Raw genomic sequence first — 26,340 nt, forward strand, 5'->3', positions numbered from 1 at the left:
CCCTCGGAGTTCTTTTGTTAGGAGGCTGCAAAGCAAACAGAGGAATAATTTTTATGTTTTCTTGTTTGAGGGAGAGGAAAGAAGATTTTTGAGGGCTGAAAATCCAGACTTGATAAACTGAACTCATTCTGGGCAATGATGGCTGTGGCCAGGATTGGTGTTATGGGATGAAGGAGCAATGGGCACCTTAAAGAGAAGCAGGTGCTTGTTTTGCTCAGTGAAACTCTCAGGAAGGTCAGGGGGAAATGCAGAATATTTGTTTGTGAAGCTCACTGCCAAACCTTGGACTATGAAAAAAACAAGGCAACTGTGCAGGGAGAGGGAATAATTCAGCCTGGATCCATCCTGGGTCCATGCAAATCCTAAAACCACCCCAAATCCACAGAAAACACCTTTTCAATTCCTAATTAATTTTGGTACTCTGGACGTCATTTGTTAAAGGATGTCCTTAACTTTTCATGGTGTAGGGAGAACTGGAATCTCCTGAATAGGATTTTCCTGTAAGATTAAAAATGGGATTTCAAATGGGAAATGTTGACTTTCACATTATCACCCCTGACCTCTCCCTGAATATGGAGTAAATATAGATAAATAAATGTAGAACTTCACAAATGAAAAAAATAAGAAATGTTGATTGTGAATGAGGGGGGGTAAAAAAGCTTAAGTGATAAAACATCAAGGTACTTCCTTTTTTCCCCAAGAGCTTCAAAAAGATTTATTTTGCCATTGACTCATCCTGATCATTCCTCACTTTGAGGTAGGTAAAGAGAAAAAGCATGAGGGGAAGGCCACTTCTCACCCTGAAGAGAAATTTTCTGTTTGGCTTGGAAAAAGGAAAAAAAAAGAAAAAAAAGAAAAAAAAAGGAAAAAAAAAGGAAAAAAAACACCACAAGAAAGAAAGAAAGAAAAGTGCTATGTAATAAATGAAATAAAGCTACATACAAGTTCAGTCCAAGACACCTCATAGACTTGGGAATGAAAAATTTTAAATGAACCACTGATTTGCTCTGATGGAGAATGCTATGGAGGAGAAATAAAAGGAATATAAAACAAGAAAACAGGAGTGAGTTTCAATGGAAGACTGGCTTGTTGTCAAGAGCAGCATCTGCAGAACAAGAATTACAGGGCTACCTCACGCTCAGTGCTTCTGGGTACCAGATGCTCACCAGCTGAGGACATGAAGACATCCTCACCACGGGGCATGGATGTGCACATCTGATTCTCACTGGATTTTCATGCCTTAGTCCAAAAATAAACAAAAAGAAACCCAAAAAACCCCCAAAACAAAATAAAACCCCATAAGAATTCCATAAAGGAGTTGAATGTATCTGCTTAATTTAGGCAACCTAAAAAATGCTGACATTTGAGCAATGAAAAATTCTCCTCAAATAAAGGAAGAGTTCTAGCAAAGTTAGTCCTGCTCTCCTCCCTTGTCCTGGTGAAGGTAGAGCTAGCTAAGCCTTGATGTACAAAATTCATGTAAATGCAAGAAAGACACCATAATTCACTGCTGCTGCTGCCTTCTGCTTTCATTTTGAGCATCACCAGGTCACAGATTGACTTGCTTTGCCTGGAGACAAATGAGTTTGGAGGGGAGCATGCACTCTTATGAAAAGGTTGGTAAAAAAAATCAGCTACATGTTTAGGAAAAGACAGGGAGAAAAATATGGCCTAGGAAGAAAGGTCATTTAATAAATACCAAAAAAACACATTAAAAAAAAAAGATTTTTTTTTTAGTAATTAGTGAAATCAAACCAAATGTGTTGGACTAACATCATGGCAGGGGATATTTAGTGCTTCCCAAAGAACACCAAAAAACCACTCTCAAAAAGCCATTCAAGCAAATGATCAGCCTGACTGGAGTGAAGAATAAGTCTCACAAGAGTAAATAAAATCCTCATATTTTTCTTTGAAACATGGAAAAAACCAAACCAAAAAAAAAAAAAAAAAAAAAAAAGAATGAGATCAACTAATATGCAGGAGTTCTGCTGAACCATTCCCAGCTGGAGGTGACACAGGGCTTTCCCAGATGTTGGTGGGATGGGTGATGGGCTTGGTCTCCCCAGCCAGCTGCAGAACAGAGCAGAAATACAAATACAATCTAAAAAAGAGTGAGTAAGACAGTGCTGAGGGCATGGGGATTGGAACTAGGTGATCTGATCCTTACGGCCCCTTCCAACCTAAACCATTTATGATTATCACAAGTAAAGTCACAGGAAGTTTGAAATGAAATGGTTTTGGTGATTGAAAGGAAACTGAGAAAAATGCAATTAAAATACATCTTGGTTTTGCTTAAAAATGATTGAAAGGACACTGAGCAAAATGCGAAATAAATCTTGGTTTTGGTTAAAAATCCTGTGTTCTTGACTGTCAGTCAAATCCAGCATGGACATTCCATGGAAACACAGGAACAGTAGGAATTTCCCTCAACCTTCCACCCTCAGGGTGCAGATGTTGGTATGAATTTATACATCTAGTGCTGCAGCCTCTGATTTGCCAGCAGTCCCTGCCAGCAGGGACATCCACACTGGGAAAAAAAACCAATGTATTGCACTGCCACAGCAGGGCTGGATCGATCTGCAGCTTTTCCCAGGTTGACATCTGACAGTGCTTTCAAGGGCCAGCATGTTTTGTTAGCAAGGTGTCAAGCCAGAGGCAGCTCAGGGTGCAGCTTAACTGCACATAAATGCACTCAGCATGCTGACAGACTGAATGAACCTGCAGGGAGCTACAAAGGCTTTGTCCTGGGGGAAAAGAGGCTCAGGAGGGATCTGACCACTCTCCACAACGCCCTGAAATGAGGATGTGGCCAGCTGGGGTTGGTCTCTCCTCCAAGGCAACCACAGGACAACGGGAGATGGTCTTAAGATGCACCAGGGAGAACATCAGGAGAATTTCTTCACTGGAAGGGGGATCAGACACTAGAAGGGGCTGCCCAGGGAGGTGGTGGAGTCATCATCACTGAAAATGTTTAAGGAAAGGCTGGATGTGGCACTCAGTGCCATCATCTGGTTGACAAAACACAAGGTGGTGTTTTGTGATAGGCTGGATTTGAGGATCTCAGAGGTCTTTTCCAGCCTATTTAATTTTGTGATTCTTAGGTTGGGGAGTTTTGGGGACTTGTGCTGAAGCTCTTCTAATACAAGTGTGGTGTGTTGTTACAGCTGAAGTTACTCAGATTTTTCAGGCTTCTCAGGTCTTTTCCTGATGCTGCTCTACCCCTGATACATCCCTCCCCATCTTTCATCTTGCTCCAGGTAGGTTCAGCAACTTGGGATCAGCCCTCTCTCCCAGGCAGTTAGGGACAGGACAATGAAAACAGCTTTGAGTCATGCCAGAGAAGATTTAGGTTGGATATTAGGAAAAAAATCTTCACTGAAAGAGTGGTTAAGCATTGGAACAGGCTGCCCAGGAAAGTGGTGAAGTCACCATCCCTGGAAGTGTTCAAAATATGTGGCACTTTCTGATAGGGTTTAGTGGGCAAGGTGGTGATCAGTCAAAGGTTGGACTCGGTGATCTTGGAGGTCTTTTCCAACCCCAACAATTCTGCAATTCTGTGAAAAATAAGTCTTCCCTTCCACCTTCTGGAGGTGAGTCCTTTTCTTATTGCTCTCCATCAATAGATCTGAAATTATTTTGTTTTGATTTTATGATGAAGAAATTCTGCTGACTCCTTACCTGGGCTTCAGGGATTGGAACTGCATTGAGAGAATGAAGCACAAAAACCCCATCCATGGGGCAAAGCTTTGCAAGTTTATGCCTGTTTCTCCCCGAAGAGCCATCTGGGGATGGCTACACAGGAACCAACATTTATTCATTTGTGCAAACAAAGCAGGTACACCAGGATTGTTTGATCTGTTGGAGAACACCAATTCAACAACTTCTTTCTGTTGTTCAATCCTAACTAGCTTTGGATGCTAAAATGCAAGGAAGACCAGGGAAAAGCAATAAAACAACACCCAAACTGCCTGTCACTGAAGGCAGGGCTGCTCAAAAAGGCTGGGGAAGATGTTAGGGATGGAATCCAATTCCTGGTGTTGGTGGCAATGGCCATGGATGCAGCAGGTGAGTGCCACAGCCAGCAAGCACAGCAGGTATTTCACAATCTCTGGGGCTGGGGAAAGCAGACAATATTGGAATTAAATAACAACAAGACAGCATCCCTCAGCTGGTGCAGAAGCAGCATGGTCAGAGTGGGGGCTGTATTCTGCTTTCTTTCTGCCAGATTATTCCTGTCCCAATTCCACCATGATTCTCCAGATTCAAGGCAGTGACACCCAAAGCAGGCTATGACTTGGTGGCTCTTTTGCTGCATGCTGGAAAACACTCCAAGTATTTAGAGAGCACCTTAAATTAAAAAAAAATAATTTAAAGTAAGCTCAACTTTGTCTCCCCCATCGTTCTGCTGCTTTGTATTTCTCTGTGCTCTCATTTCCTGCTGCATAGATCAATCTGCTGCCTGGTCTTGGGCATGCTGCTCTCATTTCCAAATCCTTGGACTTTCAGGTCTTACTTCATGGCTTGCTGCTGATCCTCTGCTATGTTTAAATCCTCTCTAAATGCAATACCCAGAATTCAATGTCTTCCCTGCCAACACAATTCAGCTTTATGCAAGCTGTACCTATATTCAGCATTCTTTTTCTCTCTACAGTGACTTTCCAGGTTGAAACAGAAATATGCCATCTCTCCTTTGTCCTCCAGCATATCTGTTCCTAAAAGTTGTGAGTTCTAGTTGCCATTTATAGAGGCTTTCGGACAATTAATGACCATCATCTTTGTGATCATGGTGGAAAAGATTTGTTTCCATGTGTTATTTGGGATTAGTTTCTATCAGAGCCCAAGGGTCCAAGTAGAGCTTCAGTCCCCTCTTCACTTGGACTCTATTATCTCTTTTAGCACCAAAAAAGCCATGTCTTATCAAATTAAGAACTCCTTTTGGCCCTGGAAAAGTAGCTAGTAAAACAGCTATTCAATATCCTCACTGATCACACCAGAGCTATTTCAAAATCTATGGGTCAAAAAATGCTTCTTCTGTTTATATTTTCTTTCCTGTTTATTCTGTTTTATCCAAAAAAAAACCCAAAAAAACAAAAAAACCAACCAAACAAACCCAAAACCAACAACAGAAAGAGCCAAAACAAAAAAGCACTGAATTGAACAAAGAGCACACCAAGTTCACTTCTGACTGGACAATCAGAAATAAAATTTAGGTTTCTTGTGACTCACAGCACAACAACCAGAGCTGGTGAACACTGGGCTCAGCTTTCTCAGAAACCCTTCAAAGGGATTAAGTTTATGCACCCCTGAGAGAATTTTTATTTTGAGTTTCCAGGGAGCTGCTGTTCTTCCAGGGAGGGCAAACCAGGATGGGGGGGACACGAAGGGGAGCTGGGTCAGCACCCTCATCACCAAGGATGTGACAGTGGTCACAGGGGTTTTCAGGTGAGGGAAGAGACGAGAATGTTGACTCTATGTTCAGAAGGCTTGATTTATTATTTCATTATATATATTACATTAAAACTATACTAAAAAGAATAGAAGAAAAAGTTTCATTTTATAAGGCTACCTAAGCTAAGAATAGAAAAGAAAAGAATAATAAAGGTTTGTGTCTCAGACAGAAAGTCCAAGTTACCTGGGCTGTGTTTGGCCATTAATTATAAACATCCAAGATGGGCCAATCACAGATGCACCTGTTGCATTCCACAGCAGCAGATAACCATTGTTTACATGTTGTTTTTGAAGCTTCTCAGCTTCTCAGCAGGAAAAAATCTTAATGAAAAGATTTGCATGAAAAAATGTCTGCAACACAAGGGTTCAGCATCCAAAGCAAGAGCAAAGCAGGTCCAGTGGCAAAAATCAGGGTCAGCCCAAGGGTCAGGGACCTCCAGAGAGGAAATCAAGGAGATCCAAGGCCAAGACAGAGAGACAAATAAATAAGTTGGGTTCAGCACAGAACATGGGCAAGAGGGGCAGAATAATGGCACCAAGGGACCAAGAGCAAGGGGCTGAATTTCAGCTTATCTCCCAGGCAAAGGTGCTGCTCCCATGGAGGCATCTCAACTCTGTAATCCAAGGATGTAGAGGGATGTGTCTCAGACCTGGCCTAAATTATTGTCATACAAAAACCCTGGGGCAAGGGGAAAATAAACAAAGTGTCTGTGCACAAGCTTTGGCACAAAGCAGCTGTTTCTGTACTCATAACTCAAAGAGGGATGAGGCAGAGGCACAAATGGTGGCTCTTCATCATCCATGCATCCTGTTGGGTGCATCTTTGTTCTGTTCTCCCCAGGAATGTCCCAGGTCCTGTGTAGCACGTGGCAGGGGCCATTCCCAGTGGAGTGTTTGGATTCTGTCCCTTTCTGCACAGGAGGTGTCCCTGCTCATTGCAGGGGTTTGGATTAGGTGACGTTTAAAGGTCACTTTCAACCCAAGCCATTCCATGTTTCTATTTCATAATTTAATCATGAGGACATAACCAGGCCTTGGATTCACAGGACAGCCCCCGGCCTTATTTAATTCAGCAGTAGGGATTCATTCCCTCCTGAATTCTACCATCACATTCATTTTCCCTCTTCCTATAAATCCTCCTTATTCCCAGCCCTGATGCTAATCAAACATAACCAGAACTCAGAATTCCAGCAGCTTGTTAAAGTGAAATGTGGTGATTATCTGTTACCCTTAAAAGAGAGTACAATGCCAGCTCCCACAAATGTCAAATCAATGCCTGTGTGGCTCAGCTGCCTCATCCAAAGACTGCTGAGGACACCCACCAGGATTTTATTGACCACGCTTCTGTGGAAATCGCTTGGACAACAAATCTGGGACACCTGGAAACCACATAGAAAATACTGGGATAAAGTGGTTTATGGAATTTAATAGCTTTAAGTTGAAGGAGGGTAGATGTAGATGGGATGCTAGGAAGAAATTCTTCCCTGTGAGGCTGGTGAGGCCCTGGCACAGGCTGCTGCTGTGGCTTCCTCATCCCTGGAAGCGTCCAAGGCCAGGCTGGATGGGGCTTGGAGCAACCTGGGATAGTGAAGGTGATTTGGAACGGGATGATTTTTCAGGTCCCTTCCAACCAAAACCATTCCATGATTCTATGATTTGTCCCCAGCACCCATTCTAAGCAGAGCTGACAGAAAATGCTCAATCTCATCACCTTTGTCAAACTAAATCAGCAATTTTGGCCCCTAAAGCAGTTTCCAAACAGGAACTTTGGAGAGGAGAAGGCAGGGGATGAGGAAAGGATGACAACGAAAATCAAAGAATGATTCATGGCTGCAGCATTTTCTGATTAGATAATGATGCTTTGTGATACAATATGAACATGTCCTGTTTACACTGGACCTTGCAGCGTGATCTGACAGGCAACAGTAAAAGCAATTATACAAACACCATTCCTGAAATATGCTTCACCAGATACTGTTACAGATATCCAGTGCTAGAGACTCTAAAATCTCCCCAGGAAGTATTTCAATCTCCTTATCATTAAACAGCTTTTCTTAATATCAGCCCTGATTCTTTCCTGCTGCAGCTTAAGTCCATTACTTCTTGTTCTTCCCAACTGTAATAAACAAAGAAAAAAAAGCAGTGATTATTCTTTCCCTCTATGCAGCAGACTTTTATGTACCAAGAGACCTTTATCTTCAACTCTATCTTTTCTTTTTTAGTTTAAGCAACTCTTTTCGTAATCTTTCCTCTGCAGTCTGGTTTGGCAGCTCTCAGATCCCTCCTGCTGCTTTCCCATGCCCTCAGTAACTGCCCCAAAGTGCCTCAAAGGGAGTGCCCAGCACCAGAAAGAAGATTAAAGTGCCCTATTCTAATGTGATGAAGACTCACACAAAAGCCACATTAGGATTAATTAATTTAATAGAGAATTAAATTAATTAAAGCCACATTAAAGTAAAATTAATTAGAGAATTATTTTTTGTGAGGGAACGAAAGCTTGTGTTCTCAAGCCAGGCAGAATAAACTGCCCTGCAATGGGATCTCCCCTGCTCAGCGTGGCTCACTTCCACCCAAAGACAAAAATCTGGATATGAGCTGCCCTGTGGGGTCTGGCACATCCACACAGAGCTGAGGGATGCAGCACAGGCCACGTTTGGGGCTGGTACAGACCCCGTAGTCTGGGGGACCCTGTGGCATCACTGATCCCATCTTCCAGCAGCCATATGAAACCAAAATGCTTCCTAAATCTCTGGTGAGGATGTAGAGCACCTGGGCAGCACAGCCAATGATTAATTCCTAGTTTGAATACACCCAAAGTGTATTGGATGGATCCCACCCCATGCATCAGCTGAGCTGCAATGAATTCCATGCTCATTGCTCGTGGCAAAGAAAAGCAGCACTTGGATTTTCTTCTTCTTGAGATGTAAGGAAGCCATGCTGATAGTCACCAAAAATTAGGTTTAATTGTGTCTTCACTAGTTTAAGATCTATTTAAATCTTGCCTGGATAGGGAGAAACATGGCCTAGTATTAACAAGATTGCAATCTCTCAAACTAGAGCAAGATTAGCATCCTTATACTACTCAATATTCAGTAATAAACCCTTTTAAAGGCACAGCTGGGAAGAGTCAGGGAAAGCTTGGAGACAGTGAGCAGAATTTAAGATTTCTCTGCTTAGAAAAAAAAGACAACTTACCTTCACACTCATGAATTCTCCCCAGTACCATTAAATCAGCAAATGTGATCTGTACAGTGGATAAAGCTCTATTCTCCTTCCCTTAATGTGCCTTTGACATCAGTGAAAGCCTGAAGTTACAGATTATTCCCTTTTTTTTAAACTCTTAACCAAAAAAAATGTTTCAGAGAAAAGGTAATATCCACTGGGACGGACTCTAAAGAGGAAAGATAAATACAAATAGAGTTTATTTTACTTTTTATATGCTTCAGGTCTGTGTAAGAAAAATGTCTTCTACAGTAAAAAAGAACTGATGCAAGAATTGTTTCTTGTAAATGGACAGCACTGTTGTCTGTAAAAAGGAAGAATGATACCTCGTGGCTCACTAGAAAAAATCCAAAAAACTATGAAGAATATACCCAAGCCCACTAAAAATGGATCAAATGCAGCATTTACTGTAAAATAAAAATCATAATGAATTTTTGACCCACTTTGCAAATTGTTTTTTCCTAGAGTCACCTTAATAAAAAAGGAAAAATGAAGTTGTGCTTTGTGAAGGGGAGCAGGTTCCTGTAGATGTTTCCCAGTCTCCTAAATCCATTCTGCAGAAAACCTTAATCCCTTAATTCCCCAGCAGGGAATTTAGGAATGATTGAATTTTGTCAAAGGCTTGCGCTGACAATGCTGAACTCATAACAGGGTGTGAGGTAGAAGAAAATTAGGAGACATCAGAGCTGGCCATAGAAGAACAAGTTTCTCCTACAAATCTTCTAAACAAGGACAATCCTCATGTGATGGAATTATAGAAAATATTTCTCTGGAGACCAGGAAGTCAAGTGTCTCTTTGTCTAAGGAAATCCTTTCTCCTCACAAAGAGAGATATGCAATGACCCTTTCAAAGTGAAATGAAATCCCAAATTGTCCCACCCTGCACAGAACTCCTTTGCTTTTCATTCCTCATTTCAAAATGTTTCCAAGAGCTTTGCGTGTTGCTGAAGTCAGATTTAGAAAGGCTATAATTGACTCTCTTTTCTCCTCTTGAGCACAAGTTGAACTTAACAATTCCCATTCTCCACTTCTGATAGTGCCAGGCCACGACCCCAGAGCTGTGGCACAAAGGTGTCCTACCAGGCCTGTGATTTCTTTCAGGAATATGGAAAACACCTTTGATTAAAGTGCTCCCAGGCTTTGTCAAAATGGAAATAAAAGCAATTTCGTTTTCTGTAGCTTTTTTCTCCTTACATATCATTTTCCCTTCATGATCAATACAGTTATTAAAGCACACCAGGGGAAAAAGCATTTACTTTTTCAGCTGCTTCCTGACCATTGGAGATATCCCAGGTTCTTTGCAGCATTTAAACACAGCTAGCACAGGTGAAAGTGATTTGGGGAGGAACAACAGCCTTCCATGGCAGAAGCCAAAAGGGCAGCAGGATTCTCTACTCAGCTCCAAAGGATACGAAATATTAATTTTTAGGCAAAGAAGTCAAACTCTCACTGTCTAGTAAAGTGTTTTTTTGAAGGTGCTTGCCTCCTGGGCACTGTTCATCACAGACTGAGGTACAATATCCAAGAGAAACAGAATGAACAATCTTCCAGAGGCATGGGGAAGGAAGCTTAGCCCATTTTCTTCCAGCTGCCTAAATTTTAAGTACCAAGTCTGATGAGATGACACTGTACTGACTGCAGATCCCTTACACTGTCCCTTTGTAAAGATGGGCTGTTAAACTGGTGCTCATCAAACAAATCAAGTTAAAAATCAAGACACAGAGACTGGAATATAAATCCCCAGAGTAGAATTCAACTATTAGTTTCACTGTGGCTTTGAAAACCAATGTGGCATCTTAAGAGTCAGCTGGTGGCTTGGGTTGGACTTCAAAGATCATCGCCTTCCAAACCCCCCACCATGGTCAGGGACAAATTCCACCATCCCAGGTTGCTCCAAGCCTCATCCAACCTGGCCTTGGACACTTTCAGGGATGGGGCAGCCAAAGCTCCTCTGGGTGATATGTGCCAGGGCCTTCACTCTCCTAGTGAAGAATTTCATCCTTATACCTAACAGAAACTGACCCTTTGTCAGTTTAAAGCCATTGCTCCTTGTCCTGCCACTCCAAGCCCTTCTTAAAATTCCCTCTCCAGGTTTCCTGTCCATTCCCTTTAGGCATTGGAAGGGGCTCTAAAGTCTCCCCAAGAGCCTTTTTTTCTCCAGGCTGGAGACCTCCAACCCCTCTGTGGCCTCCTCTGACTCACTGATGCTTCAGTGACTATCGATAACATTTTTGTCCCCGACAAGGGGAGGGGAATGATGCATCTGACTCTATCTTATCAGAAAGCTAATTAATCACTTTATTATACTATTTTATTCTATATTATATTACACTATGTTACATTACATTTAAACTGAATTTTCTAAGCACTCAACTGCACTTTATTGCACATCTTTTGATTGTCAGCCAACAGTCCCAACACACACACAAGCTTGGCCCTGATAGGCCAAGGAAACAAAACACCATGACTTTGGGTAAAAAATCTCCATATTGCATTCTACTTTTGCACAAATATAGGCACAGCAATAAGACAAGAATTGTTTTAATCATTCTCTGAGGTTCAGAGAATGTAAATCCCAGAAATACTCTTGGGAAAATTGCCTTGATTTTCTCTGTGAGGACAAAAGTGGCTACAAGTGACTTTACATGAAATACTTGAGGAATGGTGACACTGCCTGGACAGAGTCCCTGCAGCAGACAGGAAAGCTGAGCAGGAGAACTCTGCTGCCTGCTTGTGCAGATTTTCAGCAGAGCTTTCCAGTGCAAACACTGACCAAGCTTGACCATTTTGCTGCTTGATGAGATGTGACAAGCTCACAGCCCAGTGCAATAACACTTCAGGCTACACAGCTGGGACTCAAGGATACTTAAATTCTGTTCCTCATTTCCATGGATCCCAGCTAGGTATGCATCTCCAGTGATAATATTCCTAACTCCTTGGTATCTCTAGCCCATTAAGAGGTAAGTTTAATACAATTTCTCAAAGCTTTGACCTTTGAGCAGTGCAATTTATTATATGTGCTGCCACTGGGCACAAAGATGAGTCTAAGTGTGGTTTTCCAGTCAGTAACCAAGGATTTCCATTCACTCCTCTGTTAAATGAGGCCATTAAGAGAAATGTAACTCACTAGTTTATGCTGCTGCTAGCAAGGGAAAATTGCTTTTTAATCTCTGACCCCTCAAAATGAAATTGTACCCTGGAAAGAGATTCTGTTAAACAAATGAATTAGAAAAACAAAAGACAGTCTGTGATTTCCTTCTGCCATCTCTGACTCATCACAGATCAGACTTGTGCAGAGCTTTCAAAGAGAAAATGCTTGCCTTTGAAATACTGAATGCAGGCCACCACAATCAGTGTAAGTGATGTTCTTAAAATAAGAATATTCTTGACTTGGAAGAGCCCCAGAGCTGCATTCCACCAAGGTGAACAGTCAGTAAAATCTCTGTCCTACCTACTCATCTTCTCACCAGAGAAAACAGATTGATCACCAATGGCTCACCACTAAACTTGCTCCCAAGTCTTTCATATCACACCAAAAGACAGAATAGTTTGGGTCAGGTGGAACCTTAAAGATCATCAAGTTCCGACCCCCTGCCATGGGCAGGGACACCTTCCACCATCCCAGGTTGCTCCAAGCCCCATCCTTGGACAATTCCAGGGATGGAGCAGCCACAGCTTCTCTGGGCAACCTGTGCCAGGGCCTCACCACCCTCACAGGGAAGAATTTCTTCCTAATATCCAATCTAAACATGCAATCTGTCAGATCAAAGCCACTCCCCATTGTCTTATCACTCTGCCCTTGTAAAAGTTCCTCTCCAGATTTGTTGTATGCCCCTCCAGGTACCTCAAAGGCCACAATAAGTTTATGCTGGAGTCCTCTCTTCTCCAGGCTGAACAATCACAATTCTCTCAGCTTTCCTCACAGCAAAGCTGCTCCATCCCTCAAATCATGTTCATGGCCTCCTTTGGATTCTTTCCCTTCTCCACTCATGCCCCTTCCTCTTCCTTCTTGAATGGTTTGTCTTTAATAAAAAATGAGCCCATGGTGGACAATTTTTATTTTTTTTCTCCCAAAAAAGTTGGTGCTTTATAATAAAGGGAAGGAAAAAAAAAAAACCAAACTAAGTTATAACCTGGATCAGGCATCTCCCCCTTTTAGATGGTACAAATGAAGAGATGATCTGCTGTGATTAAAAATGGCCTGAAAGATTTTACCTTTACACACAGGAACACATGACATCCAAAAGCTCTAAACAACCCCTTTCTTAATAAATATTTGATCACACAGATCCATTATTTACAGAAAACAAAGAGAGTTTTAAATAAATGTTGTGGCTCAGACCTTGCTGAGGTTAAGTTGCTGGATTCTCACAGTTCATTTATCACATGGACTGGCGCTGACTCGAACACCACTTCCCACGGAAAGCAGCTGTTTTGTAAATGGCTGCATTAAAATACAGTAAAAAAGCAGGCAAAGGCAGAAGCTGCTTCAAAACAAAGCACTCTACAATCTGAAAACTCAGCCTGCTGTTTACAGGGAGCCAGTGAGCAAGGAATAAAGGAGGCAGAAGTTTTATTCCAACCAACTGCTGCTGGTGAAGGGTCTGGAGCACCAGTCTAATTGATGCCTTGTGAAGGCTGACCTAGAGCAGAGACTGGACAGAGCTAAAGAATAAAGTAGGGATTTATTAGGAGGCCTCAATAGATCCACCTTGGGCAGCACAAGAGCCCAGCCAGGGCTATACCCAAGATGAACCCAAAATGGTCCCAAAATGCACAACCAGTCATGGGGTCTCACACTTTTGAAGATCATCTCCTCCTCTTCACTGTGGATATGCTCTAAGACCTTGCCTTTTGCTGCCACTAAATAATTTTAAACTTAGTTTTATAATTAAGAGCCAACTGGCACCATTATTGCATCCTGACCCGTTCAGGAGTCATGTAGCAACTGCAAAGTCATGAGGGACCAGCATGGTTGGATTATCTTGATGCAAATTGAGGCCATTTCCCCTTAACTTGTCACTTCTTACCTGGGAGAAGAGACCGACTCCCACCAGGCTACACCTTCCTTTCAGGGAGCTGTAGGGATTTATTAAGAGGGATTTATTAAGAGGCCTCAACAGATCCACCTTTGGCAGCACAAGAGCCCAGCGAGGGCTACACCCAAGAGAACTCAAAATGGTCACAAAACGCACAACCAGTCATGGGGTCGCTCACTTTTATAAGTTCTGGTCCATTTGCATATTGGAGTTAATTGTCCAGTTACCGCTCCAGCCCATGAAGTCCCATCCTTTTTGGTTTTCTGTCTTCATTCTGCCATTGTTTATGTTCTTGGGCCTGAAATTTGGATCAGTTGTCCTTGGTCCCCAGCTAGAGCAGGAATTGTTTTGTCTCCCTATTCTGTTAAGAGGGCTTGCTATCCCCTAATATGAAACTCAGAAATATACACTAAAGCAGCACAGAATCTGAAAAATATAAAAGCTAAAACCTGAGGCATCAAGATGAGGAGCAGCTGAGGGAGCTCAGCCTGGAGAAAAGGAGGCTCAGGGAGAACCTTCTTACTCTCTACAGCTCCCTGAAAGTGTAGCCAGGTGGGGGTCGGTCTCTTCTCCCAGGTACAAAGTGACAGGTTAAGGGGAAATGGCCTCAATTTGCATCAAGAGAATCCAACCACACTGGTCCCCCATGGCTTTGCAGTTGCTGTGTGACTGCTGAACAGGTCAGGATGCAATAATGGTGCCAGTTGGCTCTTAATTATAAAACTAAGTTTAAAATTATTTAGTGGCAGCAAAAGACAAGGTCTTAGATCATATCTACAGTGAAAAGGAGGAGATCTTCATTATCACAATATTTATAAGCAACAAGTGCTTTGAGAGGCTACCATGCCAAAAAATTTCAATGACTCTGAGAAGGTGATTTTTGAAACTCAAATTTTCTTTTGTTGTTTAAATACCAATGAGTAATTTGAGTGAAAGTTGAAGACAGACCCTTATCACAGTGGTCACCAGGCAATAAGATTTCTGCAAATATCACAGATTTCTGAAGCTTTTTTTTCCTCAGAGCTCCAGCCTTCAAAGTGTGTACCCATGCAAGCCAGACCCGGGAATTGTTCCATTACTGGAAAAAACCTCACTGTTCTTAGACTACACAAGTGGGTCACTGAACTGTTGTTTGCCTTTCAATGCCAGGGAATCCAAATTAGCTTGACTTCCACAGAGGATATAGGGAAGGAAAGCAACCAGCATGAATCAGAGCAACACAAGCAGCTCTTCCAAAACAAATTAGCTTCAGCAGTCAGCACACAGAGTCCTTCAGTCAGTGAGGCCAAGCTGAGCTTAGGCCAAACTTTGCATGGAAAAAAACAGAGCAACTGGTTTAATGTGCACCCATGGAGTTTGTGTTGGTTTCTTCTCCTTCCTCTCAATCCACCTGCACAAAGCTCTGAGCAAAGTGAGGAAAGTAAAAGTGCTCATCTCCACACAACCACCCCTTTGGTGTGATGTCCAGCCCATCTAAACTAACCTCAGGGGCAGGTTGGGTGTCTAGATATTCCCTTTTTCCCAATAAAGAGACATTTGGATTGATTTTCCATGGAATATTTGTAGTATAATTGATATAATCTCAATTTAATGAAGAAAACAAGCTTTTCCTAAGAGGCAGCCAGCAGACCTCCCTATGTCAGACATCTCCTGTGGGATGAGACAAGATGTGCTGAAAGCAATTCCTCCTCATGTATCATGGAAGAGAGGTTTAGACACCTAAACACCCATCACCACCAAACACAGTCATATCTGGTCCAATAAATCCCTCTCTTCCAAAGAGCAGTTTGACCCAAGTTAAAATTGGTGTTTTGAGATGGGTGGGATGAATCATTTTCTCTGGGGGCAGGGAAAAGGAAATTTCAAGAGGCAAATCTGGGCTGTTGGTATTAATGGCAGGAGTCATCATTCCTGCTCAAGGCCCAAGAGAAATGAGACCCATACTAAAAACAAAGACATGGAAGCAGGACCAGTGCAGGTGAGAATTTCTACTGGCTTCTCCCAGCCACATTTGTCTGCCTCTCAGTCATTTTTCAAACTCTTATTTTCTAGTCAAAGTAGGATAAAAAAGTCAAAATTGTCACATTTCTGTGACCAGCAGGGTTTTCATATGGAAAAAAAGGCTTCCTTTTTGTATCAAAACTCAACTCCTATTGCTTTCATCTACATTTTGACCCTGTGTGTTCCCACAGATAATGCACTGAGGCAGCTTAACTGTGATTTGTAGTAAAAAATAGTTTAGGCAGAAACAATTATTTTACAATTATAATTTAAAATGAAAGAAAAAGAAAATCTGCTTTTATATAAGTATTCCAAAGCTCTGACAGCTCCCACTAATCTTTTAGAGTTTAGATGGGGCACATGAGAATTCACTCAAAGTAATAAAACACTGCTGTTAGCACACATCTCAAGAGGAAGGAGCACCTTACCAAATTTAAAATGCAGACAAAGGAGCTCCTTGTGAAGATATTTACTTCTTTTTTAAACATTTCTAGCATTTCAGGGAAACTAAATGTCTTATTTTCTAGTAGCTAAGTAAAAACAATTTACTGGTTCTTTGTTATGTTAATGTGCAGGTTGGGACTGTTCTCCAAGTTGTATTGTTGAAGTGACTGCATGGGTTACATGCAAATATTATGCTAAATAACCAGCCACTGAATCATTATTCCTGACAGAAATCCCTCCATTAAGTTCTACAGAAGGTCTTAAACTCAAATGTTTCAGTGGTGTTGACATTTCTGATTTCTCAATTTATGCATGCATTTGTTCGTAGACTAATAAAAACACTACACTTACTAATAAAAATACTGCATGCACACACACACACGTTTATATACATATAAACAGTAATAAATAACAAATGTTTGTAAGCCAGCCTGCATTTACAGGATAATCACACTGTAACATAAGTAACAAGCAAACACACTCATGAATTAGCAGCTTAACATGAGAAGGAAAACTGCCCAGTAAGATTTAAGAAACAGTTTGTGCCTTTGGTCCCTGAGCAGCACAGATGGAATTTGGAGCATGGAGAGCTCTGGCAGGTCCCTTAAAAGCATCTCACCCACTGGGCCATCTGGCTGATAGCTCTCCCAAACCCATCCCAGATATTTCCTAATCATCCAAAACCAGGCAAAACACCAGGAAGGACGGTCTGCACTCACACTGCATTATCCAAATGTCTGCGAGGGGCACCAGCCTTCCTCCCTGCAGCATCCCTGAGGGCTGTGGCACCGGGGCCCTTCCTGTCCCACCATGGGGACCGTGTCCCTTTGGGTGTAAGATGAGCAGATTTTGTGACACACAACACATGAGGCAACTTGACCAGCCCCAGGCCAGCAGTGGAAGTGACAAAAATGTCACCTCATTTTCTGTTCATGGTGACACAGAGGGAGCTGGGTTTATGTTGGAACCCTGGTTGCTGCGAATTTTAGACTTTCTGTGCTGACAGGCACTGACCTCCAAGAGAACATGCATTTAAACTGAGGCTGTGGAGAAGGCTTCCAAAATTGAATGATAGAACTGAGATTATGGGTGTGGAGTTTGAGTAGAAGTGTAATATCTCATGGTGGAAAACTTAGAGTTTAAAGTTTTAGAATGCAGTAATACGTATATAAAGCAAGATGGAGGTTTTAGGGAGGAGGCTGGTCCTTCACCTTCTTCTCCATGGGTTTGGGTGGTTTTGTGCAATTGGATTAAAAAATCCTCATTTCGAGCCAGGGGTGGTTGGTTATTGGGTTAAAAGTAAAAATAATTTAGGTGTCATTTCTTAATTAGAAATTTATCCTTAAAAGGCCTTGTAGAAAGAGAAATGGGTCTCAATTTTCAGTTTGTTATAGTGAAGTGCTGTAGAACTCAGGGTTTGTGAGACTGCAACATAAATAAGAACTAATAAACATCTGAGTCCGAACAAGAAATATTGTCTCACTCATTTAATCCCAACCCTGGCAAAAAAGAAGCAAGGACTCTGCAGGTTTATACACATTTTTCTGGTGATCCACATCCAGTAGGGCACAGGACAGTTCCCTGTGCTCCACAGGAGATCTGGATTGCACATTTCCTTTAGCAGCCAAAGTTTCTTAAGTGATATTTGTCATTTTATGGGCTTGTTTCAAGTGCAAGAGAGACTCTGTTTTCTCATGTACACCAATCAGTTCATATTTATGCCCCTGGCAGGGGTTGCCTCGCTAAAACTGGCTTTATCTTTTTCCTGATGAACATATCTGAGGAAAAAGGGCCTCCTGTCTGGGCAGGCTATTTCAGCAGCTCCTGCTGGCTGAAGAAAGCAGAGCCTTTAGACTGTGCTGCATTCATTTTCTGCCTGACTCCTCTTTGACCTTCTTAGCCAAAGTCATCATTAACTCATTTGCAGCTTTGCAATCAGCTCTACAGTCAGGTCAAGTATTAAATCCATTCCAGTTTCATTTTAGACTTCATGTAACAAGTTATTTTCAAAGTGAATGCAGGATTACATGCAGGGCGACGCACATTATCTTAAATATATATACATTAAAAACCAACATGGAGCCAGAGACAGCGCTTATTTTCCGCAATATCAAAAGTTCTACAAAACTCAACCTTATTACCCTAAATTGGGACAATGTGTTTCACCAGAAAATGAGCTGTAGATAATTTTAAAATCACGTCACTCTATTGCATCAGAATAGAATGCCTGTGAGCTTTTCTCCTTTGGTCTGAAAGCGACCTCAGCTAAATTTTGTCAAAACTCCAAACATATGGAAATCACCAACTTATGCTTGAGGAAAGAAGAAAACTAGCAGGTTTTTCTTCTGTCAGTCAGAATGCAATTGATAACAATTTTTTGATTGTTCATCCCCCCACCCCCCTTCATCCCCCTAGAAAGTACTAACTATAACCATCAAAGAGTTCTTTCTGGGCAAGCTGTTTTCAAAAAGATTAATGTTTGTGTGTGTATGTTTATGTTTTATTCTTGATCCAATGAAGGAAAAAAAACAATTCACAAAAAATTCCCTCAAATTGCTTTTGAAAAGTGCTGAACACCACCACCACAGCCATTATTCACCAACCACATTGTGTTGTTTGACAACTCAACTTGTTTTCTTAAAGTACTGTTGCCTGATTATAGGGAAACACACCAAACAGAAGCACATATGCACTTAAATGATGTGCTTTTTATGGTGCCTTTCCAAGAACAACAGTAGCTAATTGTTGACTTTCCTACTGGCAAATGTCTGTTTAATATGCAGATTTCTTAATGACTACTCTAAAGCAAATTGGCTGTGCTATGGTAATCTAATCATATATATATATATCAATATTTATTTATAAAAAAAGGTTTAGAATACTTAGAATATGCTTTATAATCTTTCCAGGTAGCACAAATCCATGTGCCCAGTGGTTCACAGCTGCCAGGTGTTTTGTTGATTGTAAATACTATCACTGAAAGCATTTGTAGGGGTTTTTTTAGTCCCACTTACTTGGTGCTGACTTGCTTTTGCCAACTGCTCATTGGCTGATTCTACATTGGAAGAAGAGGCCTCAATGTTAGCTTCAATGCTGTCTGCAAATTAAAAGAAGACAATTACAGGGTAATTGAACCAAATTACAAAAAAAAAAAAAAATACAAATGACAAATAAAATGAAAAAAATAAAGATTTTACACCAATAGCAATTCAGCAATTTACTCATGGGCATAAAGAGAGGAGCAGCCTCTTGTTTGTTGTATTTCTGCAGGCAAGTAGGACCAACACCCATTTTGACAAACATCCAACCCATCAGTCAGAGGCAGGATGACTGACAGCTCTCCTCTGATGGGATGGAGGTTGCCTCTCATCCCATTCCTTCTGAAATCAATGGGAAGAGTGACAGGGAATCCAACAGAAAGTAGCTCAAGACTCACAAATTTACTGGATTAAATTACAGAAGGATCATGGCAGTTGAAATCATCTCATTATTAGAGCTCAGGGATAAAATTCATGTGGGTCCATGTGGGTTATTGACCATGCCCAGGTGTCTGTTCTTGATCAATTCATCTCAGACAATGTCACAGAGAGTAAATCCACGATGTACAATTCCTCCCACTCTCCAGGAGTGGATCAGATTAAACAAACCACAAGCCAAATTTCTGGATCACATTTCCAAGCTGCAGTGGAGGTCTGTAAAATGGCTCAGATTGAGAAAAATTGCTGGAATCTACAATTAAGGGAGAAGAATCTCACCCTACATTGCTATGTTTGGCACTGGGGGAAGCCTGGATGAGCCAGAGGGAATCAAAATGAGACTGGAAAAGAAAGAGCATCAGCTACCCATCACAACTGGCAGGTCCCCAATTCCATCAAAATCAAATATTGACTCCTGACACCTATGATATAAAACCTGCAAAAAAGGTTTTGTGTTTCCAGCAGAAATCTTGGAAATCTCTACCCTCAAGAGATGTGCAACCAATAATTTCTGCTCACAGTGGAAGAGGATGTGTTCTTGGTCTGTTTCTTGATCAAATGGGTGGTTTTGAACACAAAATAAACCACAGAGTGCATGAACTCGATCAGGTGAACTCAGCCTCAGGTAGAAATTGGAGAACAAAGTTCCAGGGATTTCTCTAATCCTTAATAAAATCAACTGAAATTCTTCAATTAAAAGTATAAGGAGTTGGATTAAGACATGCCACAAAAGATTAAAGCAATTTATTCCTTAAGGTTCTAAAGGAAAGAACAGGAATTAATCTTGCCACTTTTGTGGTGGACAAAGAAATGAGGGCTTTCAGATAATTTGTGGAAAGTGCTTGCATTCACATTTTTGCCATTTTTAAATGAAACAGTGTTAAAGTCCATTAAGGTAATTATGCACTTAAAATAAAATCCATTTTTAGAAAAGCAAAGAAAAGGAAAAAAACCCCACAAACAAGAAAAAGAGCAAAACCCCAAGTGCCTAATCAATGTAACAGAACTTGGTCATGTATAAAGTTCCTTGGGATCTTAGTGCAGACACCCTTCACTGCTCAACATCTCTTAAAGGCTGATTGGCCTCAGAAAATGAATCATTTAGGCAGAGAGGAGCTACAGAGGAGAAATGTATTAAATATATCCTTCAAAAACAAGAGTAATCTGTCTGCACATCTCCTGGGGAAGGAGGAAATCATAGAAGCAGCTTAATTTAGCTCCCTTAAAAGGCCCCCCAGAGGAACCCAACACTTTCCTCTGCCTGCAGGGCAGCCTGAGGAGATTTGCCTTTGTTAGATAAAATTAAGCACTATGCACACCCCCTTAGAGCTCCCTAGAATGGGAGAACCACACGTTGGGCAGAGCTTTTGAGAACATCATCTCTGTTTTTCCCAGATAAGAAGGATGTGCTCCATGTCCTGGGTGAGTTGATTGCAAGTCACAGAGGGAGCCTGGACCCTGGTGGAATTATTTCTGCTCACTCCTTCTGCCAGTGGTGGAATACCAGCCTTGGAATAAATAAAGCTCCCATTTAAATCCTATTTTTTGAAGCAACTTGTAATCCTGAGGCACAGGGGAAAACTAAGACAAACAAAAAACCCCACCAAACCAGCTCTAAAACTCTACAATAATGAGACATAAATATGTAAAGCAATTTAAGCAGATATTTCTGCTGATTAACACAGGGAAGCGAGGAGAGGAAAGAGAATTTGGCTGAAATCACAGAGAAATAAGCAATAATTCAATGATGTTAATAAGTCAATGATGAATATGTCACTGATAGATATTTCAGTGAATCTTTGCTGAACAAGTGATGGTTCACAGCCTCACCTTGGCCACTTTCAGGCTCCTTCACAAAGTACCTCACTTGGGATGGAGGAAAAAGGATGGCAGGGTCCTCAGCAGGCTGAAAAAAACCTGCTGGAGGGATCTGCCTTTTCCTTTCCCTTTGGCATGAAGGGACAGTGAGTTTGTTCCCAAACAGATGAGATAATCCAGCCCTGGGTCCAGAATTTCTCAAAGAAAGTGAATCCCACAACAGCTTTCTGCCTTCAGACTCTGGTGACAAATTTATTTTACAATTTGAGAACAAAAATCCAAAGGGGATGCAGTCGACATTTTGATAAACTCAGGGATAGGACTGCACCAAAGCAGATGGTGTTTGTAACCAAACACATCAGAGAATTAGGAAAATATTTGTAATTTTTCATCTAAAACACAGTCTTGCAACAGCAGTAGTGAAAGTGACAGAGCTAGCCAGGCCTTAGATTCAGTTTTTTATGATTTTATGACACATCCATCACGCAGAGATGGAAATAATGATGACCACAAGAGGTATCTTTCAATTCCAGCTATTTATCTGTGTCCTGAGATCAAGCCCTTCTGATGACCATTTCTTATATGGGAAATTACTGGATTGACACTGGCTGGAGTGGGGGTGATGCCCTAATCTTTCAAGGAATCACTCACATGGCCTGGATTTTTACAGCAGCAACAATGGATTGGTTTCACAAGGCAGAATTTCAGCTAAATCACTTTAAAGACAGGAAAGTGAGAGCTCATGAATGAGAATTTTTAAATGCTCCCACTTGGCAGTAACCAAAATGGGCCCCTTCAGGTTTTCATAGTATGCTTTTATTTTTAGCACTTTAATAAGCTTAACCCTCTTTTATGGCTACAACTTCTTGCTAAAAATAATCAATATAGCACACTGAGAGGCACAATAAAAAGAAGAAGAAAAAATTTTAAAAAAGGAGTATTTTGGTAATGCATAGAGGTTTCTTTCCTAATTAAAAGCCAAGTTTGGAGGGAAATTGCTTTCAGCATGAAAATGAATTTTGCCCATTTGAATTGCCATGTACTTGGAAAGTTTTAAGTGTCATTCCACAAACAAAAGGCCTTCAGGCTTAGTGAAGACAGAACTGTGGCTGTTAAAGGGAAGGAAAACCACGACAATTCTTCCAGAGCAAAGTTTAAAATGGCTCAGGGTTAGTAATTTTCAAACTTCAATGTAAACATCGAGTTGTAAATTCTGCACACGAGAGGATTTATAAAATAAATGTGCTCGTATGTTAAATTCAGGGTAAATGGGTCACACTGGCTTAGAGTGGTGCAAGAAAATACAATTTTCAGCACTGTGAGTCATCAGGAGCTGTGATTATTGCTTCCAAAAAAAAGGCAGATAGAACTTACCTTCCCATCTGATTTTAGCAGAGCTCTAATTCTGCCGCACAACAAATCACAGCCCTGAGAGGAAGGACTGAGGCACTGAACAACCACCCAGCACCATTTTCCAGGCAGGCCTGGAAAGAGTATTTAAAGTACCCTAAAATGTCACAACCAGGTCTTACTGTTGGGTTTTTTTTCAGCCAACAGCCCAAACCCCTTGGTCTGAATGAATAAAAGTGGCTACAGGGCAATGGCCAAACACCAGCATAAATTCACAGCACTTTTTCTCCTGAATGATTTATACTGTCCTTGAAATGCATCTTGGAAATGTCAAATATCTGCTGCATATGGATGTGCTGAAAAATGGTACTGCCCTGCCAGGGGTTTGCCATGCCTGCCAGGATACATCTCCCAGAGATTTAAATTTAAAACATTTTCCTGTTGGAAAACAACACATCCTGTAAGAGAATGAGGCACCTCCTATCACCTGCTCGGTGCTAAATGGCAGAGTGAAGAAATATTTTCACTCTGGCATCTGCAAAGCAATTTATGTTCTTTCTTACAGAGAAAAGTGGCCTCAAATTCCTGATGTTTGCCACAGAAGAAGGGTGAGCATATGAGCAGTGTCCTGAGGGTGCAGGTCCTGGACCCAGCGACCACTGCACACTCTCAGTCACCCATCCAAGGGCTCCTCAAATCCCACAGGATGCTCTGACATGGCTTGGGATAATCAATCCTTTAAACCCACAAAATTAGCACATTTGAGGCTATAATATCACAACAACACCCATGATTAATTTTTTTCCCTATTTCTTTCGTTTGCTGATTAAAAAAAGTTATTTCAACATGAGGGGGTTTTTTGTGAAGTAATTTAGGGGTGCGTCAGATTTTTTTTATTCCCCAAATAATCTTTGAAAGTAATTTACAGGGCAAAACAGCTCAAATAGCTTTGAAAGGGAAATTCCAGAGAGTTGCCTGTAGCACACCCTTTCTTTTCACAGAATCAGAGAATCATGGGCTGGTTTGAATTGGAAGGAGCCTGAAAATCATCTTGTTGCAACCCCCTGCCACAGGCAGGGACATCTTTCACTATTCCAGGTTTCTTCAAGCCCTGTCCAACCTGGCCTTGAACTCTTCCAGGGATGGGGATTCCATAACTTCTCTTGTAAACCTTTCCCTTGTGATTTACACTCAATACAATTTATTTTTTTTAATTCCGTAAGACATCCAAGTTAAAAAAAACTAAAATATGTTTTTTTAAATTTACAATAAAAAAGAAGTCAAGACCAATTTTTTTTTCCAAATCCAGCTTGTGAATCGAAAGCTTGAATAAATCCCTTCATTTCATTTGTGTGCAGCATTTTTCAGAAGTCTGTTTTTGTCTATAATTAACACAAAACTCACTTTCCATCCCACAGCTGAGTTATCAAGTCCTGTTGCTGATGAAAGTAGTTTCACTCTGAGTTTGTCACCAGAATAATAAGGTTGGTAGGGGTGTGGATTCATAGAAATAAATATATTTTATATCTGCTTGCTGTCTTGGAAAGATCATATATTTTACCTAGCAAGTAAGGTCACTGATATTTACAACTCGCTTGACCTCTTTTGCTTTACATGGCTCGTTTGATTTACTTAAACTGCTCAAGCCACGTTTCCCAAACAGTCTGGCAGAGAATTGCACCTCCCAGCAGAAATAAACCACCCACCTGAGCAGCTTCTGCCTTTCTGACATTTACTGCTCAATTGCAGCATTATTAGAAACTGAGACCACGGCAGTTCTAACTTCCCCAAAAAACTGCTTTGGATAAATTGATGTGAGAAGGATCCTACGGGTGGCAATAAACCTCGTGGAAGGAAGAGCTTTGCTTCTTGTACAAAATTAGCTGGCTCATTAACTGTAATTATACCAGCCCAATCACATTATGAGGGTCAAACACAGAAATAAACACAGCAGACAGATCTTCAGGCGTTAGAAAATTTGCAAGTGTAGAGTTGCCCATCACTCTTCTCCTTGTAAACCAGCACGGGCTGCCTTAGCAGCACCGCCAGCACAAGAGCTGAGTGTAAGAGTCCCCATGCAAAGGAGGACACAAAAATCACACTCACAGATAGCAACAGGAGGAGAGAAGCAAAAAAGCTCACGCAATTTTTGTGTTGCTTGTAATCTCCAGTAAAATTAGTTGGTCAGAGATCATAGTAGCCCACACATGGCTCCAAAAACTTTGTCACAGCAGAGGTCACCCACCAGTGCCTCACAGGAGACTGAGGGTGTCCAGCCCTGTCCAGAGAGCTTCAGTGGAGGCCCCCACTGCTGCAGTCCAGGTAAACAGGTCAAAGTGAGTGGAATAGAACACACCATGGAATCACAGAATGATTTGGCTTAGAAGATACCTTAGAGATCATCTCGTTCTAACCCTCTGCCATGGGACACCTTCCACTAGACCAGGTTGGTCAGAGACCCATCCGACCTGGCCTGGAAAACCTGCAGGGGTGTGGGGCAGCCACGGCTTCTCTGGGCAACCTGTGCCAGCGACCCACTGACCATGTCCTTCAAATTGTCACTCTCTGCCAGTGACCCACTGACCATGTCCTTCAAATTGTCACTCTCTGCCAGTGACCCACTGACCATGTCCTTCAAATTGTCACTCTGTGCCAGTGACCCACTGACCACGTCCTTCAAATTGTTGCCTACAAGGTAATTAAGGATAATAACACCATAAGGATAATAAAACCATACAATTTCAGCAGCTGAGGTGGTTTGCAATCAGGCTTTGTTAGACTTAGCAGAAACACAACTGATGACAGGGAATAAACTGAAGGTGGGCAAAGAAGTGGAAAGTGGAATAGATTCAGGAACACCCCAGTGCACCCTTCCTTCATGGGCTCTGCTCTGTACTGACACTTTACTCTGGGTCTCACCAAGTGGCTGAAAGCAACACAGCTAAGAGAAGATTTACCAATCCATCAGGAGCCAATAAGAACACAAATGTACATTTACCATAAATGTACATTTAACATTCCCATAACAGCTTCCTCTGAGATCACTAGGGATCTCAACCAAATGAGAGACTTTTCAGGCCACATTCAACTGATCAGAGATATTAAAGCTGTTAAATTCAGGTATCTGGGGTTCTCGAGATGTGTTCATTTTCTGCAGATGTCACAACTGAGGCACATAACTCGGGAGGGTTTAGTTAAGGATCCAGTTGAATGATTTCCCAGCTCAGTTTGCAGTCTGACAAGAGACTCCTGGCTGTGCCATCCAGGCAGTCAGACTGGAGGAGGACGTGCTGATGGGCCCTCTTGACAGTGTTTACATGTCGAACCAGCTTTCAGGTCAGAAAGGCCTGATTGGACTTGATTTCACAGGAAAAAAATATTAAAAAATTAAAAAGAAAAGCAAACCCCAAACTGAAAAATTCTCCCTGCATTTCAAAGCTTACAAAATAAGCAACCCATTTGCATTCATGCAAATACCTTTTCCTTTGAAGGAAGTGCATTGCCATTGTTATCATCACTAGGTAATAAGTGACAATGTGGCA

The 26,340-nt window shown here is 41.5% G+C and overlaps 1 protein-coding gene across 2 annotated transcripts in view; it reads right to left on the reverse strand.

Moving 5' to 3' along the window:
• Positions 1 to 26,340, reverse strand: part of TSNARE1 (t-SNARE domain containing 1) — a 472,330-nt gene that overhangs the window by 153,515 nt on the left and 292,475 nt on the right. For both annotated transcript variants that reach the window (XM_059478742.1, XM_059478733.1), the window contains exon 12: positions 19,169 to 19,247. In XM_059478742.1, coding sequence (XP_059334725.1) covers positions 19,169 to 19,247 — 79 coding nt within the window. The remainder of the gene's footprint in view (positions 1 to 19,168; positions 19,248 to 26,340) is intronic.

The sequence above is a fragment of the Ammospiza nelsoni genome, chromosome 1 (assembly GCF_027579445.1).
Source record: "Ammospiza nelsoni isolate bAmmNel1 chromosome 1, bAmmNel1.pri, whole genome shotgun sequence".
In the NCBI taxonomy this organism is placed as follows: domain Eukaryota; kingdom Metazoa; phylum Chordata; class Aves; order Passeriformes; family Passerellidae; genus Ammospiza; species Ammospiza nelsoni.